Raw genomic sequence first — 17,787 nt, forward strand, 5'->3', positions numbered from 1 at the left:
AGTGGGACTCCCACTGCTTCCATTCTCTGTATTCATTTCCACAATACTGTGATTCGAACGCGTAACCGGTATAGATGTAGCTTCTCTCTCATTCATCTGGAATTCCACGTTCTTACGACGCTCGCCGTTGGATATCGTAACAGTTCTTCCCTGTTCTTCATCTCGGATCTCTCGTATTTGAGCCTGTATCTGCCGAAGTCCTTCCTCAGATTTACTCATCTTCTGATTTAGTTCTTCTTTGTTGTGCTCAATCTCGTCTCTTATTTCTGTTATCTTATTCCCGATCTGATCTGCAGCTTGTTCATATTTCTTTTCCAAATCGGTATTCGTTGTCTGTATTTTGCCGCTTAACTTCCCAATCTTCTCCTCGCATTGTTTCCATTTCTCTTGGGAATCTATATGCAATCTCTCCATATTGTCTGCCAGGTTCTTCATCTCATTCTCCTTTAAGGATTGGAGATAGTTATTGTTCCCTATCATCTCTTTCTTGATATCATTTATTTCTTCTTGTATTTTCTGGTTCTTCTCCTCCATTTTTCCGCTAATTTCTGCTTTCCATTCCTCCATGTGGTTCTTGATCTTGCCCATATCTGCTCCTATTTTCAAGATCTCTTCTTTCATCTCCGTCATTATTATTTTGTGTCTTTCTTCTTGTTCTCGATGACCTTTCTTCATCTCCTCCTTCATTTCCTGCTTCATCTCCTCCATCATCTGCCTCTGCTTCTCTTCCTGTTTACTAATAATTTCTTCCATCATTTGCTTCTGTTTCTTTTCTTGCCTCTTCTCCTTTTCCTCCTGTTCTTCCTTCTGTTTCCTCTCTTTCTCTTCCTGTTCTTCCTTCTGTTTCCTCTCTTTCTCTTCCTGTTCTTCCTTCTGTTTCTTCTCTTTTTCTTCCTGCTTCTTCTCATTCTCTTCCTGTTTCCTATTCATTTCCTCCATCATTTGTTTTATGGCTTGCAATATTCCCTGTTGTTCTTCTTTCTGTCTCCTCTCCTTCTCTTCTTGCTCTTTCTGATATTTCTCTTGCTTCTCTTCCTGTTCTTTCCGATATTTCTCCTGCTCATTCTGGTATTTTTCTTGCTTCTCCTCCTGTACCTTCTGATACTCTTCAAATTGTGCTTTTAATTGGCTTAACGTCGACATCTTTACTTTTACGTATTATTTCCGAATTCACTACTCTTTCTGATAATACTCTAATTCTGCCCTAACTTCTCTATAATTCAATATTCTCCAATATTCTTATCCTTAACTCACTCAACTGTACTTGTACTATGCTTAAATATAGGCTTAACTACTCTGACTAGGCTTTGCTTACGAGGTTGACCCAATTACACCATGAAATATGAAACATTTACCCTAATGACTAAGATTCCAAACCTTAATTCTGGCATGAATAATTAAAAAGGTTCAAATAACTTAATTTCTTACCATCTACTTCCTATATCTAAGTCATTTCATAATAAATTGTGACTAACATATTAACATCGTTCCTTAAATTCACTTCCAACTATTTATATTTACAATTATAAAGTCTTCATATTCTACCTCAGCTTCCTCTAGACAGAAATTGGATTATTTCCAGCCGTCCTCAGATATTTTCTTCATCTCATCCATCCGTTTCTCCTCTCTCTTATCTCTGATTATTATTATTATTATTGGGCATCTACTCGACTTCACAGTCCATTGTCCTCCTGTGTTTTCTTCAATCCCAATATAAAAATTTATCTGGTCAAACGACGACTTCTTTTACCAGATACAACTAAGTTTTGCACGATACTCCCATTTTCATTCAATCATCTCGTCCGTACGTTCAAAATCCTCTGTCAATCAACTCCTAAAATACCTTTCCCTCTTATCAAGGTTTCCTCAGTAAAATTTTTCTCAGACTGCCACACGTTTGCGTAATTCTACAAGACTCGACAACTCTATTTCTTGACCTGAATGCCTTTCTCTTCATTATGAACATGACGTAGCATCAAATGTACATGGTTTGATGACCAACGTCTCTCTCCCACGGTGTTTTTCTCTCAAATTTCCACGGGTATGAGCGACAAAATTATATGCCTTTGGAAACCATTCCAGTATCTTTCTCAAAATTGCCACACAATTGGGCACAAAAATTCACATGTTTTTGGCAACTCTACTCCCACGGTGTTTTTCTCTATTTGCCACACAGTTGGGCACCAAAAACTACATGCACCGCTCCCGCGTCCAGGTGGGGATACATGAGTTCCAGACTAGCTCTTAATAACGATTCCATCTATCAAATATTGCTGGGTTGTGAGTTCCGCGTGAGAAAGTACACCGACGGCCTATGGTAAATCCCAACCTACGTAGAAGAACGTCTTCAACACGCTATCAGTCGGATACAATACTTGCATGTTGCCGAAATTTATCGTAAAATTCAGGTTATTACGGCTTGTCAAGAAATTCGTACATGTCATCATCAAAATCGCAATCATAAATAGTCATTATAGGCTTATATCTAGCACTTATTCTAAGTAGGAATTAAAAGAATTTTAATATTTTCACTACTCAGCTTTTATTAATAAATCAGTCTAAGTATGATTTGAAAATCACGTAGAGTATCTTGAGAAATTATTTTATACAATGTGGCTGGTTTCATACGCAATCAGCATTTCTAAGTGTCGTAGCTATGTTGCATTGACAGAAAATAGGTTTGGAAAACCTCTAACAAATAAATGAAATCAGGCCTCATTCATCTATACGCTAATCCTGGCCTGTCGAAAAATTATGCCGTAATTAAGTATTATCCTTGAAAATTAAATGAAAAGGAAAAATTAAATTATATATAATTAAGTGAAAAATTATTCAATATAATTGTAATAATCAGATGCATCCAATTGGTTTAAGTAAAACAAAACTATACTCCCTACTATATACAATATTTCAAATTGGGGTTTCAATTGAAAATGTGAAAACGCAAAGAAGGTGGCCAATAATTAATCAATTAATTAATTAATTAAGATCTGGAATCTTTCCTTATCGAGGTGGATTGCTCCTCAAAATTACCAAAATTCAATCATTTGAACCTAAATTCACATGTGACTTGAGAAATGCATATCACTTAAGACTTCACATCAATGTCCATGCACAGTAGGAAAATCGTGTGAGAAAATAATGTTTGTTCTTAAGGATTTTCCACTAGTTGAGGTTTCAAGTTTTCATAATGTTTCATATTTCACGTTAACTGACCTCCATACAAGCAAATCTAAGTCCACTTTAAGTCGTAAGTAATCTCAAATTAATTCCATCATAAGGATTATGTGGCTAAATCATTCAATTATTATTTTAATTCATGGTCGAAATTCAATTAAAGTGCGTATATGGCTTAATATAGCATTACCAAGTGTATTTAACTAACCTTCCAACGAATAATACCATAGGTGGAAAAATTGACACATTAGAAGACTCTACCTTCGTCTAAAATCCATATATGAAAGACTAAGTTACCAGTGATGTGTCAAACTGCTCCCATAAAACCATAAATTAAGTTGCCGTATGTGAGAATACATGAAAACGATCGTAGATATGTCAGTGAAGGCCTAAATATTGACGTTAGTGGCCTCTCGGCTCCTCTGATGATCCTACATACTCAATTAGTTCTATACTGATGGCATCGAGATCGTATCCTAATCTATATTATATTAGGGAATAAAAAATAGCAATTGAAAACAGTACGTTTCAACATATACCTTAGCATGTGTAATTTACACATACTACCATCTCTCGAAGAATACTATGACCAACTTCCTAAATAACAATAACTATCACCATCATAATCTACTATCAACTCATATGATTATTTCATTCACCATTTAACACTTCAATTATCGCGTAGCATTCATATTAGTGCGTCTCAAAGCACTCGTTTCATCAAATACGCAACATATGTGCCATAACCTACACATATATAAACCATTATCATTACTGTCATAGTATCAAAGAACAGCACATCACAGCATTAAACTGTGCCACTATATTTTGTCGTAAACATTCCCTAAATACGATCTCTACGTTTGTTATTTTGGTTAAAGCCATCACGCATGTATGTTAACCTCCACTTAATACTCTAACACTTCACTGACAACGATTTAAAAAAAAAGTATCAATCACTTCTCTAACATTATATTGATAAATTTGCGAACGGCATTCACTGGTATTTTACACCTATGTATGGGATTTACGGTAACTTCAGATGAATACCTACTTCCTTGTAACTACACTTGTATATTAACTACGCACACACAATATCATACTGCACATCACATATTAACCAAAAGAATAAAGGTTTCTACTTACGACACGACTCATAGGGGACTTAACTTTGCTTATTGGGTAGTGACTTCCATCTCGCTGTTGTTCGTCGGGAATGGTAGGCCTCGCTCGATGGTTCGGCTTAGGTAATCGGGTCCATCTCGTCCTCTCAGCTGATTACCACCCTCCTGGGTCCTCAATCTCGTGAAGCGCCACCATAGCCGGAGTAGTCTTTGCCTCAGCTTCATAGAACATCATAGTGGTCTTCATTACGTCAGGGACAGAATAACATAAGGCATTAGTTGATTTATACATGCTGTAATCTGTTTCGTAATGCTAACGAGAAAAGAATATATGTATTCTGGTCCGTCTAATTTGCTTATAACAGCTCTAAATGTCCTCTTATTTTCAACTGCCTTGCTCGCCGAACAGATGTAAATTTTACGTGCTTTTAGAATTGCACTTTATATCCCGTTAAATTCTGCTTTCTTCACGTTGTGCAGTATCGGGCAAATATAACGTTTCCGAGCCCAACCGTGACGTAGTACAGAACCAACTCGACGTTTTCTTACAGCTGGTCTATAATCTCACGTATACGTGTCAACCTACGGCTGACGTTAAGCGGGCTGTCGCAGATTTAATCTCTTCTCCAATAATTGATTATAGAATCCGATAAGTAACTGGTTTCTTTACTCGACTCCGTCCTTTCTTCGATGCAGTGCTGGATTGAGATTTTGTTCTAATGGAAGTCTTTTTTCAATAATCGGTTTAAATAATCCGCTCTCGTCATTCTTTCGCACCGCCTTCTAAGAGTGGTTCTTTCCGTGATTGCCGGTTGAAATTATTATCTTTTCGGCTCGTACCGCTGTTATTTGCTTTTATATTGATCCATTAATAGCTGGAACGCCAATTTTGTTCCTAATACTGAAACTATAGAACGGTGAAATGGCACAATATATATATATATATATATATATATATATATACAATCCTTAATACTAAGGCCCTCTGCACACGGAGCTACTCATTAGAAACATGACTGGTTTGTAACAGGGGTTACAAACTGGTTAGTAACTGAATAGTGACTCGGCTCCACACACGAAGCTACTGTACGGTGACGGATTCTTCCTGATTAGCCATTTGTAAGTTTGTTGCGGACTCGCTAGATCGCTTCTTAACTTTGCTAGAATGTCAACCACTGACTCAAGTGACGAAGAAGACATGATTGTGTTTCATTATTTCAGGAAAAAAAAAATAGAAGGTATTGGGTTCACCCATATCTTGAAAAGAACATCCACTGCAGATTATTCATAGCAGTAAAGGAGTTCGAACAAACTGATGCTAAATTTATTTCTTTTTATCGTATGACCAAACACAGTTATATGAACCTGGTGCAGCTTATTGCGCCTGCCATTCGACAGCAAAATACAAATGTGAGGGAATGTATGAGTTCTGAGGAAAGGTAAGAAAAGTGAACTTTTGTTTGCTATTTGCTTTACGTCGCACCGACACAGATAGGTCTTGTGGTGACGATGGGACAGGGAAGGGCTAGGAGTGGGAGGGAAGCGTCCATGGCCTTAATTAAGGTACAGCTCCAGCATTTGGCTGGTGTGAAAATGGGAAACCGGAAAACCATTTTCAGGGCTGCCAACAGTGGTGTTCGAACCTACTGTCTCCCGAATACTGGATACCGGCTGCACTTAAGCGACTGCAGCTATCAAGCTCGAAAAGTGATCTTTATTTGTACAAAAAATTAAAAAGCTTAGAAAATAATTCCATTCTTTCTCCGTAATGCCCTTTCTTGCTTAATCCTTCAGCGTACAATTGTACGAGGTGTTTTTTAATTTCTCCCACTAACTTTATGTTGAAAACTTGTTCGCTCGCCATCGTAAAAAGGCACTTGATCACTGGGAACTGAGAAACTAAACTCGCTGGTGACTGGCTCCGCGAGTCACTTGGAACTGATTACAAACTAATTACTAACAGATTACTAACTGGTAGCGCCATGTGTGGCTTTCCATTGAAATACACAGGAAGTGACACTCAAGTAATCGGCCGGAAACTTCAGTTACCAATCAATTACTAATGAGTAGCTCCGTGTGTAGATGGCCTAAGAGTACCGTATTAATATTTAAAAATACCAGATCATAATATATACAATACATATCTTAAACAGCTAATAAGCAGACAGTATCAAATTACATATGTTTAAATACATAGTCAATAAATTTTGAAAATTGAGAAGTGCAGCATTTTTTTTTAAATATAAAATTTAGTGATTTTTCAAAATAGCAACTGCAAGTTAACAAATGCATCTTGAGTTCAAAACGTGTTCTCTCAAAAACAGGACAGTTGAACAGAATGTGTTCTACAGTTTGAATGTCTTCAGTGCAGAAGCACAGTGAGCCATCTTGTGTTGGAATTTTGAATCGCTCGAAGTAAGCATTGAATTTACCATGACCTGATAGCACTTGAGTTAAATTGAAGTTGCACACTATATATTTGCATCCCAGCCTACTATATACATTTGGAAAAAAAAAAAGTATTTGGTTACTGAGCCATTTTTACTTGCTAACCACAGTTCATTCCAACGAGAGAGCATTTCATCCTTTACGGTTCTTTTGACAAAAGAAATTGGGCATTTAGTATAACTCTCTGACAAGTTAGAATTACAAGCTTCTTTGGCCAGTTGGTCAGCTTTTTCGTTCCCTTTTATGGCGGAATGACCTCACACCCAACCAAAACATAATTATATGTTTATTATACTTTGATATATTCTCTCTTACAAGTACTGCCAAATTGTGTAAGTTGTATTTATCTTTTATGGAGTTCAGCGCCGCTTGTGAGTCACTGAGTATAGTCGCACACATATTTTTGTTTATGCACCAGTCGACTGCTTTCAGTATTGCAAGCAGCTCGGCTTGAAACACGGAACAGTATTTCTTTAGTTTTATTTTCTCAGAATGAACTTCGCCTTCATCCTCATATACCACGAAGGCGCAGCCCACTAGTGTTCCGCTGCTGGAAATGCAAGATCCATCTGTGTATATTGAATGGCTGTGATCTCTGGTACATGGTTGTTCAAATACAGAGCTCATATAATCTGCTGGATGTCCGACGGCAGTATGATGTGCAAGAAGTTCAAGTTCCATTCCTTCCAAATCCCGCGGATGTATTCTGTTCTTCTTACAGTTGACAGAAGTTGACATGCTGAGTCCTGTGAGACGCAGAGGTTCTATACCAGAAATAATAAGGGCAGCGTCTGTCGATATTGTACGGTAAGCGCGTGTGATGCGTAACACGAAACCTCTTTGAATTTGAGACAATTTCTGTTGCGCCCATTTTTTTTATGCAGAACATGTTCGAAAGAAGTGACACAATAAAGCACCATTGGTTCAACAGCTCCACGATATATAATCTTCAAAATTTCCAAGTTTAGTCCCCAGGTGGGTCCTGCTACCATTGTCAGGCTCTTATACAATTTGGCTGCTTTGGTTTCCAAATGTTGAAAGTGCAGTCTAAATAAAAGTTTGCTGTCGAAGATTATTCCTAGATATGTCATGCTATCTACAATATCTAATTTTTGGCCGTCTAGTTTAACTACCGGTGTCTCAAATTTCCTTTTCTTGGTGACTAGCATAGTAACAGTCTTAGATGCGTTGAATTTCAATTTGTTGTTCTGTCCCCACCTTAGAAGTATGTGGAGTGTTTCATTTGCTGCAGATGTTAATGTATTTGTTGTTCTACCCCTAACTAGTAGTAATGCATCATCTGCATAAGCAGTTAGCGAACAATTATCGGGAAGCTTCTGTTGAAGAATATCATCATAGAGTATGTTCCAGAGACCCGGGCTACAAGCAGAGCCTTGTGGGCATCCTCGATCTATGTTTCTTGTCACAGTTGTGCCACAAATGGTCAGGTGCACTTTTCTATTTGTGAAGTAATTTTGCATTAGCCTATAAATGTTTTTTGGACAACCCTTCACTTTTTGCTAATGCAACGCTTTAGGCCACCAAGCAAAGTTGAAAGCACCGGAGATATCTAATGATACTAGTAGTCCGAATTCTTTGCAATCAGACAGTTTTCATCCATTGTGTCACCTTATGTACTGCATCTTCTGTAGATTTTGATGGCATAAACCCAAATTGGTTTTCATGTAAACGGTTCTTTATCGCGAAGTTAAACATCACTCTATTAATTATGAGTTTCTCTAAGACTTTTCCTAACACAGGGAGTAGGCTTATTGGGCGTAGACAATTGGCTGTATATTTATTTTGCTTTCCGTGTTTAGGGATCACTTTTATCGTGGCCTCCTTCCAACATTCTGGAAAAACACAAAGTTCTAAACATTTATTGAACAGTTTCAGGAAAAAGTCAGGACAGGCACTATGAATATATTTCACAATATTTGCAGATATGGCATCAATTCCTGGGGCTCTCTTATCATCTAACTTCGAGATCACATAACTTCTTTCATGCTAAAAGGCTTTTCATCTTATGTTTCTGGTGCAAGCATGGTTTCCTTTCGAAGTGCAGCCTGCCTTTCATTATCAGCATCGTCTCTAGGAAAAAAAGTCTCTACTAGGGCATTTGCAGTTTCTAATGGTGGTGTTGTGAATCCACTGCCAGTGTCAATGGTATGCAGAGTAGTGTTGAGGCTACCTGTTTTTCGACATAGTTTATAAATTTTCCCCCAGGGATTTCTAGTTGATTCCGAGGAGCAGAACTGTTTCCAGCTATTTAATTTAATTTGCACTATTGTCTTTCTATATAGTTCTCTGATACTTTTGTACGAGGCTTCATGTGCAAGCTTGAGAGTGTCACATGTGCATCTTTTGTATCTTCTCTGAGCTGCTAAGAAGCGATTTCGGAGTGCTGTAAGTTGAGATGTCCACCAGTAGTTCTTTGGGTGGTTGTGTGTCTGTTTAGGAAGGTGGGAGTTGCACAGATTTACAATATGTTGTGTGATATCTTGCGTAAAGCTGTTTAACTCTTCTGCAGTCGAGATAGCCTCCAATTTCTCAATTGAATTTTGGAGAACTCGTTTGGCAGATAATTCAAAATGGAGCCACTTCACATTTTGAGTTTTGAATTTACGTGTATGATAAACGTTTGCAGGAATAACCGGAGGACATCTTGTATCGCTAATTTCGGTTTTAATTAGCCCATGATCAGTCGTTGGGTCTTTGTTAATCCAATCAGAAACAAATGGAAAGAGCCTAGCACTGCAGGTGGTGATATCACTGAAGCTCTTGGAGTTACTACAGCGATAGGTTGGCCTAGTTCCGTCATTTTGTATATGAAGACGATTTGTACAACAAAAATCATAGAACTTCTTTCCCTTTTCATCTGAAATGGGGCTCCCCCATGCTTGGTGTTTTGCATTTATATCCCCTAGTAACAGTAACTGACTTCCGTTTAGTGACTTGCAGATGAGATCCAATTTACACAAAGCATTGTCAAAGTCGCAATCTGGATCGATAACATTACACACATATAGGGTTGTGCTCCGCCAACTCACACACACTACAACACAGTCATGGCAACAGAACTGTACCAACTTCAAAACATTGAGATAATTTGTAGCTATTGCAGCTCTTACTCTGTGCTCCGATGGATCAGCAGAATGAATGTTGAAATTTGTGCCTAGTCCCTTAACAGCATTACTTCGAGTGTATGGTTCTTGAATGCACAGAAGTTTGATGTGCTGTGTATCTGATGGATTTCCGGTGTCAATAAGTAATTCTTGTGTAGGAATAAGAGATCAGTGTAAGTTATATTGATATACTGTTATTTTAGCCATAGTTATTCTTCAATTTAATTATGTTTAAGATTCTAATATAGGCCGGACATTGTGAGGATGTTGCTGTGTGATTTGTATCTATGGCTTGAAAAGATGTCCTGTTCCCCATTTTTTGGTTATATGATTTGCAATTGGCACATTCAGTTCTTGTTCGGGGGCATACATCTACAGTATGTTCCTCTGAACAGATTGGGCATCTTTGCGAATTACAGTCTGCTGCAAAATGGCTATAACTGCAACATGAGTGACAACGTTTGACAGGGAAATAGTCTTTAACATTGCACCTTTGGTAGCCAATATATAGCTTCTCTTCTTTCATCATGGCATGGTAGATCTTAGGCGTCACTTCTTAATGTTTTGTTTATTTATATGAGTGCGAGATACTGTGTCAGAATAAAGCGGCTGTTCGTGTTGATCTGGTTTGGAGGTTAAGGTATTCTCCAGTTTGATCAATTTCTCATGAAAGTTTGCTAATACTGATTTAACTATACTCACGGAGTTAGTAATATTTTCTTTCCACTTCTTATCCAGTCGTTTGTCACTATTTAGAACTTCAAATATGTTTTTGATTTATTTTTCAGCTGAGCTATAAAGTTTTGCATGTTCGTTGCTCACGGCCATCTTGATGACTCCTTAGGTAATCTATTCATATTCTTCCCAATTAGCTGTCGTCAGCACTACATATGGATTTACTCCAGTTTGATGTCCGGATGTCTTTCCTGTTGTTGCACCGTATGTAATGAAGATGTGTATTAAGATAAACACATACACCCATCCCACCCAAGCTAGAGGAATTAACCAGACATGCTAGATATAAAAGTAAAAATAATAATTGCTGATACAAAGAATTTGGGAACAATGTTTGGAGATATTCATAATGGCTATTGCATGTAAGATTTTTGAAATGAGAAGTCTTGTCCCCGTGGTGAAGTTTCTGCATAAAATCGGTGGTTCCTTTGCTATATTCAAGATATCAACAGCCACATAAAACTTACAAGATAAATTTTATAAAAAGGTTGGAGAGGTATTTGGTTCACTCAGAGATTAGCAGGTTGACGTCGACTATAGTGAAAATAAATGCATGTGTTTATTTTTCTTCGTTTAGAAAAGGATATAATATAGTCCATTGTCTTTGGTTCTCTATTGCAGCTACGAAGTGCTGTATCGTATTTAAAGGGCTGTGTGTATGAGGCAATGGACAACCGTGGATTAGCAGCTGATTGCTATAAACAAGCATTGCGCTATGATGTCCATTGTTATGAGGCATTTGAAGCTTTGGTTCAGCATCAGATGCTTACTGCTTGGGAAGGTATGTAACCATAGTTGTAACACCACTTAAATGTACCCTGTTAATGACTGTACTGTCTACATCTGTTTTTGATTTAGTGACACGTAATGATAAATTCAGTGTATTTTGTAAGGAATTTCCTCTAAGTGTACATCACATCTCTGTATATAGAAAACACACATCAGTTTCCAGATGATCATTTTAGGGAAAGGATTTTTAGGCGCTAATAGGTTAGAATGCAGATTTGTGTGAACAAGGCGCAAGTATCATCTAGCTGCTCTACAGGTATGAAGGTGAGTTGTATAAATTTTAGGGGTTCTGATAGTTCAGATTGCTAATATTTATGCAAATCTCACCAGAACCATTGTGCGAGATAGAAGACACTTGCACCTTGGTTAAATACATTTGCATATTAAGCTACATATTAGTACCTAAAAGTCCTTTCCGCAATCATTATGAAAAGTTTTTATATCTTGTTCCTTTGTTACATCTGTGAGATTCACGTCCAGTATATAACAGGCGACAAACAAATTATCACGCTTAGTATAACAGCTTAGGCGTTTATGGCAGGTCACAATAATATTAAAGAATTTTTGTGGGCCTGTAGTCAATGCTCCAGTTGGGTACCTCTTTGTGATCTTTGGAAAAATTGTACCCTTAAAAGTACTGCGCACAGTGTCTGATATTTATGTTATTTATTGATTTTTAATATATTTATTTATCTATCCGAGTCCAAAAGCACTACATCACAGTAAATACAACATGAAATATTACACTTTGTAAGTCCAATGTTCAGCAGCCTGAATGGCACGGTCATTCACTTTGAACAAGTCGTGGATATCACACAGTTCATTCAACTTACTGCAAACCAACAGGTGTTTTGGATCCTGCCTTGCTCCACACACGCACACTGTTCATCATCAATGTAGCCCTACTTTTTGGAATTAATTTTGCACCGTATCATTCCAGTTCTCAGTCTGTTGAGGGTCTTCCAAGTCCCATATTGAAGACTAGCATTTGTACCCGTTCTTCATACAGGAATTTGCAATAGATTACATGTTTCCTTCAGGAATTTGTGCGAAGTGACATGGCTCTATTCTCATGGTTAATACAACATGTTAAACTGATATTTCTTTCCAAAAGCACATGCAGTAATGTGAATTGCAAAAACGCTGAACGAAGTTGAGACAGAATGAGGACGGTTTCCGAATTGATGGTACAATACAGTTCGTGTTCCAAAGTTGTGCAAAATTCTCCCTGCTTCTCAGTTATATAGTGTTGTTTGACCACTAGCGTGGCGCCGTGACATGTCTCACGAAACCCATCATTGATAATACCTCCCTTATTATCTGCCCTATCACAAAGAGTACTTTTAATAATTCCCGTTAACGCACCTTGAAGTGACATGCACGAAGTGTAACGTGGAACTTCATCTAAATGTCCAAATTTTCGTAAGCATCTCCGTTACTATCCGTTGTACAATAAATACATATATTGCACAGACAAACAGAAATAACATATTCTTAAACATTTGTTACATAGTCTTTTGATTGACCTAATGTTAACAAAGATATTTGAGAATAATCTTCATCATCATCATCATCATCATCATCATCATCATCATCATCATCATTTCCCATTATCCAGCTGTAGCCGGGTAGGGGCAAATATGGTTCCTCTCCACTTTCTTCAGTCCTTCTACCACTCCTCCTCCAACGCTGTGTCCCAGTCCAGGTTTCTTTCTCTAATACTGCGTTGGGTTGTGTTCTTCCATCTCAATTGTGGTCATCTGCAGCCCCTCCTTCCTTGCAGTTGCATTTCCATCACCTTTTTTGGCATTCTTTCATCACTCATTCGCTTTATGTGCCCTAACCATCTTAGACAGCTCTTCTCTATTCTATCATTAATTTTTTCCACTCCAATTTCTTCCCAGGTTTTCTCATTCCTTATGTTGTCTCTTCTAATCTTCTCTATCTTACTCCTCAAGAACTTCATTTCGGCTCCCTGTATTCATCCTTCTTTGTCATTGTCCAAGTTTCTGCTCTGTAAATTGTTATGGGTACATAATACATCTTGTACATAGTTTCCTTTGCTTGCATTGGCACATCTTTGTCCCATAACATGTTTCTTACACTATGATAGAAACCGCTTCCAGCTTGAATCCTCTTACTAATTTCAGCATCCAGTCGAGCATTCTCCATTAATTCACTCCCCAGGTATTTGAACGTCTCCACTACTTCCATGGGCTTGTTTGCAAGTCTAATCTGACATTTCCCTTCTTTCTCCCCTCTAGTCATAACAAGAGTTTTACTCTTTTCTACACTTATTTTCAATCCACATTCTTCGATCTTCCCATTCACCCTATCTAACTGTTCTTGAACCTTCATGTCTTCTTCTCCCCAAATCACAATATCATTTGCAAATAACAGCATGTTCATTTCTCTTCCTCCATATGCTGCATTTGCTGTTCTCATGATGTCATCCATTACTGTTGTAAACAGGATTGGCGATAGAACACGTCCCTGTCTCTGCCCACTAGTGATTTTGAACCAACTTGTCCTGCCAACTTGTGTTTGCACGCAAGTACAATATTCCTTGTACATTGCCATGATCATTTTTATTAATCCCTGTCCAATTCCTTTTTTCACGAGACTGTCCCAAACTTTAGTCCTGAGGACACTATCATGTGCCTTTTCAATGTGAATGAATGTCGTCATCATCATATCATTCCCATACTCTCATTGCTTTTCCATTATTATTATTATTATTATTATTATTATTATTATTATTATTATTATTATTATTATTATTATTATTCTCCTTCTTCTTCTTCTTCTTCTTCATGGGGCCTCTAAATATTAGTTTCTAATTAACGTCGACCTCTGAGATCTTTTGCTACCATGTTTTTCCTTCATTCTCACCTAGATGTACCTGCTCCCTTCACAAAGCTGCAGATTGTTCTTATTGGGTCTTCTTGGATATTTTCTCTCTCTTCACTTGGTAGTCCTAGAGTGGAGAGTCTGATTCTATCCAGCGCCTCACATTCGAAAAGTATGTGTTCAGTTGATTCCTCTGCTTCATTGCATTTTCTACATAAGTTGTCTCTTACTACTCGAGTTTTTTCAGATGGCAGTGTCCTGTCAACAGTCCTACTACCCATCTTATATTTTCTCTGCTGAGTTTCAATAGTTCTTTAATATGCTTCTTGTTTGGTCTTTTTATCAGTTCCTTTGCAAGCCTGCATCCTGAAGTATTTTTCCAGTTCTCCGTTTGTTTCTTTAGTGCCCATTTTCCTATGTAGTGTCAGGCTTGTCCATAGGAAACCCCGCATACAGGTTGTGGGCCTACAAAATATGTTTCTGCCCCTTCAAGACATGTTGTGATAGCTATCACTTCATCTTGAAAGACTGTATGTGTTTACCCAGGCTCATCTGGATTGATCTCTCAGGTCTTCCCCCATTGATCCCTCCTCCTGTGCCATCCACAGCTTTTGAGCTATCAGTCCACCTCATTATATCTTCTTTTTCAGTATTCCATTTGTTGATATCCCAGTCTTCTTTCTTGTTTTTTTATAATCTGGGTCACAAACGGTTTTAGCTTTTCCATTAGTTGTCTCTATTGTTGACCTCCCACTTCTGATACCAAACTGATTTTCCTGTATCTGGTTTTCAACCCTCAACCTTATCCTACTTTCCAGTATCCTCTCCATTGTCTTAGCAACATGGGATATCAGAGTAATTCCTCTGTAGTTCTTCAATATTATATCACCTTTCTTGAAAATTAGGATGATTATTCCTTCAGTTATCTTGGAAGTGTTTTCTCTGATACTGGTTCTGTAGACAAGGAAATTTCCCACAGAATTCAGGCAGGTAGCAACATTTACAAAATAGTTAGACAAAGTATGGAACAAGAAAATACCAACAAAATGTAAGAGAGTCATATATGAAACCTATTACGTACCAGTCCTGACCTATGTTTACGAAACATGGACCATGAGAAATAAAGATCTTAGTAGAATCCAGGCAGCAGAAATGAGATTTGTCTGTAGCATGATCGGTAAAACACGGAGGGACAGAGTCCGTAATGAGGAAATCCGCAAGCAGGCTCAAGTTGTAAGACTGCAGGACAGAATAACAGCACAGCGACTGAGATGGTATGGACATATGCAACGCATGGGAGATAACAGATTACCGAAAAAAATGTATGATCTAAAACTCGAAGACAAAAGACCAAGAGGGCGACAAAGACTCAGATACAAGGACATGGTGAAGATTGACATTCAACAGCGAGGATATACTTTGAAAAGCATCGAAGAAGGAGGAAAGTTCAGAGACCGCAACTGGTGGAGAAGCCTCCGTTCGCCGACCCATCGCTTAAGATGGAACGATGTGGGATATGTATGTATGTATGTATGTATGTATGTATGTATTCCTTTTTGCTTATCCTCAGAGACCTCCTTACTCTCCCAGACAATTCTGAGAACTCAACATGTCCACTCCAGGCCTACAGCTCCAGCTGTCTTCATCATCTCCAATGAAATTTCATTTGTTCCAGCAGTTTTTCCATTCCTTATCTTTCTTAGGGCCGTTTTCCCCAAATGAGTTTAAACTAGGTTTATTTTAATCTGGTTTAATACATACATTATAATTATAGACCGTTATGCCTCTCAGCGTTCAGTCTACAAGCCACTGTGTATTTACTAAAGGTTGCCACAATCCTCGATTTGCAACTCGTGTTGTGGCCTCATTTAGTTTTATACCTCTTATCTTTAAATCGTTAGAAACTGAGTCTAACCATCGTAGTCTCGGTCTACCTCTCTTACCCTCCATAAGAGTTCATTATTCTCCTAGGTAACCTATCCTCCTCAATTCGCATCACATGACCCCATCACCGAAACCGGTTTATGCGTACAGCTTCATCCATCAAAATCATTCCTAAATTAGCCTTTATCTCCTCATTCTGAGTACCCTCCTGCCATTGTTCCCACCTGTTTGTACCAGCAATCATTCTTGCTACTCTCATGTCTTTTACTTCTAACTTATGAATAAGATATCCTGAGTCCACCCAGCTTTCGCTCCCATAAAGCAAAGTTGGTCTGAAAACAGACCAATGTAAAGATAGTTTCGTCTGGGAGCTGACTTCCTTCTTACAGAATATTGTCGATCGCAACTGCGAGCTCACTGCATTAGCTTTACTACACCTTGATTCAATCTCATTTACTATATTACCATCCTGGGAGAACACACAACCTAAATACTTGAAATTATCGACCTGTTCTAGCTTTATATCACCAATCTGACATTCAATTCTGTTGAATTTCTTACCCACTGACATCAATTTAGTCGTCTTTGCACCTATTTTCAAGTTCCAAGATATTAGACTGCAGGCTTTCGGCACAATCTGCCATTAAAACCAAGTCATTAGCATAGGACAGACTGCTTACACCATTTACACCTAACTGAATCCCTCCCTGCCATTTTATACTTTTCAGCAGATGATCCATATAAACTACGAACAGCAAAGGTGAAAGATCACAGCCTTGTCTAACCCCTGTAAGTACCCTGAACCAAGAACTCATTCTACCATCAATTCTCACTGAAGCCCAATTGTCAACATAAATGCCTTTGATTGCTTTTAATAATCTGCCTTTAATTCCATAGTCCCCCAGTATGGCGAACATCTTTTCCCTCAGTACCCTGTCATAAGCTTTCTCTAGATCTACAAAACATAAACACAACTGCCTATTCCTCTCATAGCATTTTTCAGTTACTTGGCGCAGACTGAAAATCTAATCCTGACAGCCTCTCTGTGGTCTGAAACCACACTGGTTTTCATCCAGCTTCATCTCAACGACTGATCGCACCCTCCCTTCCAAGATGCCAGTGAATACTTTGCCTGGTATACTAATCAATGAGATACCTCGATAGTTGTTGCAATCCTTCCTGTTCCCTTGCTTATAGATAGGTGCAATTACTGCTTTTGCCCAATCTGAAGGTACCTTACCAACACTCCATGCTAATTTTACTACTCTATGAAGCCATTTCATCCCTGCCTTCCCACTATACTTCACCATTTCAGGTCTAATTTCATCTATTCCTGCTGCTTTATGACAATGGAGTTTATTTACCATCCTTTCCACTTCCTCAAGCGTAATTTCACCAACATTATTTTTCTCCTCTCCATGAGCTTGGCTGTTCGCAAGATCACCAGGAAGATTTCCTTTTACTTTGAGAAGATGTTCAAAATATTCCCTCCACCTCTCCAGTGATTCCCTGAGATCTATTATGAGTTCACCTGAATTACTCAAAACACTGTTCATTTCCTTTTTCCCTCCCTTCCTAAGATTCTTTATTACTGTCCAGAAAGGTTTCCCTGCTGCTTGACCTAGCCTTTCCAGGTTATTACCAAAATCTTCCCA

At 38.2% G+C, this 17,787-nt stretch overlaps 1 protein-coding gene across 4 annotated transcripts in view; it reads left to right on the forward strand.

Annotated features, from left to right (window-relative positions):
- The window catches only part of Cdc16 (cell division cycle protein 16), a 300,876-nt gene that overhangs the window by 82,237 nt on the left and 200,852 nt on the right, over positions 1 to 17,787 (forward strand). For all 4 annotated transcript variants that reach the window (XM_067137914.2, XM_067137918.2, XM_067137916.2 and 1 more), the window contains exon 4: positions 11,231 to 11,390. In XM_067137914.2, the coding sequence (XP_066994015.2) occupies positions 11,231 to 11,390 (160 nt within the window). The remainder of the gene's footprint in view (positions 1 to 11,230; positions 11,391 to 17,787) is intronic.

The sequence above is a fragment of the Anabrus simplex genome, chromosome 1 (genome assembly GCF_040414725.1).
Source record: "Anabrus simplex isolate iqAnaSimp1 chromosome 1, ASM4041472v1, whole genome shotgun sequence".
NCBI classification, from domain to species: domain Eukaryota; kingdom Metazoa; phylum Arthropoda; class Insecta; order Orthoptera; family Tettigoniidae; genus Anabrus; species Anabrus simplex.